The sequence below is a fragment of the Poecilia formosa genome, unplaced genomic scaffold (genome assembly GCF_000485575.1).
Source record: "Poecilia formosa unplaced genomic scaffold, Poecilia_formosa-5.1.2 Scaffold318, whole genome shotgun sequence".
In the NCBI taxonomy this organism is placed as follows: Eukaryota; Metazoa; Chordata; class Actinopteri; order Cyprinodontiformes; family Poeciliidae; genus Poecilia; species Poecilia formosa.
In genome coordinates this window covers 502511-504587 of record NW_006800257.1, presented here as the reverse complement: position 1 = coordinate 504587, position 2077 = coordinate 502511, and the positions used below count along the sequence as shown (strand labels likewise).

General features: G+C 40.3%; 2 protein-coding genes across 4 annotated transcripts in view; both read right to left on the bottom strand.

Moving 5' to 3' along the window:
* The window catches only part of tafa2 (TAFA chemokine like family member 2), an 84117-nt gene that overhangs the window by 71308 nt on the left and 10732 nt on the right, over positions 1–2077 (bottom strand). The window lies entirely within an intron of this gene.
* Positions 386–2022, bottom strand: LOC103152571 (fish-egg lectin-like). The gene is made up of 5 exons (XM_007573082.2): positions 1869–2022; positions 1483–1719; positions 1184–1395; positions 974–1098; positions 386–880 (listed from the first exon to the last, which is right to left on the bottom strand). Exons 1-5 carry the CDS (start codon positions 1921–1923, stop codon positions 742–744), a joined length of 768 nt encoding a protein of 255 aa, XP_007573144.1. The 5' UTR covers positions 1924–2022; the 3' UTR covers positions 386–741.

Genomic DNA, 2077 nt, shown 5'->3' with positions numbered 1-2077 from the left:
ATTACCTAAATAAACGGCAAGTACGAGTTGAATCACCTGGCGTACGACTCTGCGTTCTTTGGAGTTCTGACCGACTCACCACAGTGTTCTGAATAGTCACACCAGCAAATGCAACCTCTAATTTTCAACTAGACTGTACAATTTACTCTTTTATTAGTAAAATGTTTTAGACACTGTATCAACAGCAATTAACTGAAGAAAAAACAAAACATGCATGAGAATCTTTATTGTAATGCTGCTTTCTACCTGCTCTTTTGTTTAGGACTGGAAGTACTTTACTGTGTTGCATTAGCACTTTGAGAGAGAGAAGCAGAGACACACAGAGAGAATTGTTTTTCCTTGAGTAAAACAAACCAGTCTTAAAGAATAATTGCAATCAAACACATTCTGTTGATCAATGGAAGAGTTTATTGTTTCCTTAAAATCACATTTTAATGTTTTATTTGTAAAGGCTGAATGGTTGAACACCAATACAAAAAAAACTTCCAACTTAACTGTTGTATGTCAATTCAAAAAGTATTACTGTAAACTTTCTTTTTTATTTCCTGCATTCTTGGAATCATCTATAGCATAATCATTTAACACTAACTTCTATCCCCACCTTGATTTTTAACCCTCATCATGATTAACCTGGAGACTTCTGCTGTTCTAGATCCTCTACTGATAAATCACACATGGGATTAACCCAAAAAATTCATCAGAAGGAACAGAATGTGTGAAGTGAAGACTTCCAGCTGGTTACTAGATGCAATTCAGAATGACACCAGTGTTGGTCAGAAGCCACAGACGTCCCAGGTCATAGGTCACGTGTTTGATGGACACACAAAAGGTGATTTGGCTCCAACCTGTGCCCTGAGGAACTGCTTCAGAGATACCGGTTCTGGAAAGAGAAAGATTCTTATTTGGAACTGTTCAAGTCTAAGTCATATTCTCTCTACTGTCTGCACTTGCACTTCAAAATTGTTGAGTTTACCTTTCATAGACATGTCCAGATTGAATTACAACAAAGACCCTTCCATCAGTCCCAACTTCAACTTTTACAGCAGCACCATCTGTTTGACGCCAGCCACTGATGCTGCAGTTATCTGGTGAGACTTTCTATTAAAGTAAACAGTAAAGATGGTTACTAGAGGATGAGAGTTATATCAGGAGCTACAACAAGAGATGTAAGACAAAAGTTTACCGTAAAGAAGATGTTTTGACCCGAGTTCACTCCCCAGCATCCGAGTGGACCACAGCTCATATACATCAATGCCCCAGTAATGGTGTTCCAGTTCAAGACTCCCTCCTCCTCAATGGAAGAGGCACTGCTGGCTTTCAGGCAATGGATGCTGTTTTGGCTGGTAACTCCAACTACCTGACCTTCTCCAGCATCCACCTGCATTAACTCTAGACCTGAAGAGACAAACGGCATCACTAAACTATTGAAAACTTTGAATCAGGGCCAACCTGTAAAATCTGTTTCTGAAACATAATACTCACCACGAGTAGGAAAGAAATCACCAGCTGCAAATTTATAGACATTGTTGTTGAGGTCGACTCCCCAGACACCTGCATATCCCACTGTGACATGCTTGAGAGGAACAGAGCCCAGTTTGGACCAACTTGAATCACTCAAGAAGAAGGCGTTGGAGTTTTTATCAGTCATCACAACCATTCCATTGCCAGCATCAACCTGGGCTGCAGCAACGTGCTCAGGAGCAGTAGTGCAGATCCAACCTGTAGAGAAGAACCACATAAAATATATGGAATAAAGACCCATAGAACACTGTTTCATCTTCCGATTATAAATTGGAATGTATTTGTAAGGTGCCTGGTAACGACAGGTATTAATCACCCTATGAATTGAAAATATGAAGAGAACTCACCATGACATCTGGTAAAGTAATTCAGCAAAACCAAGAAAGTTGCGAGAGCTTTCATGTTGGCGTCTGTAAGTTGCTGTGCAGCTCCGGATGTAACTCTGCTTCTCTGTCCTGAAACTCCTGTGATTCAGGGACTTATATATCCAAGGTATGGCGTGACTAAACTGGATTGGTGAGTAGTTCAGAGGAATTTAGCTTGTGGACAGGAATTG

Coding starts and splice junctions, on each gene's coding strand:
- LOC103152571 (XM_007573082.2), bottom strand. CDS start 1,923: ATGAAAGCTCTCGCAACTTTCTTGGTTTTGCTGAATTACTTTACCAGA. Junction 1,396..1,482: donor TGATTTCTTTCCTACTCGTG/GTGAGTATTATG, acceptor TTGTCTCTTCAG/GTCTAGAGTTAATGCAGGTG. Junction 881..973: donor TCTGGACATGTCTATGAAAG/GTAAACTCAACA, acceptor TTCTCTTTCCAG/AACCGGTATCTCTGAAGCAG.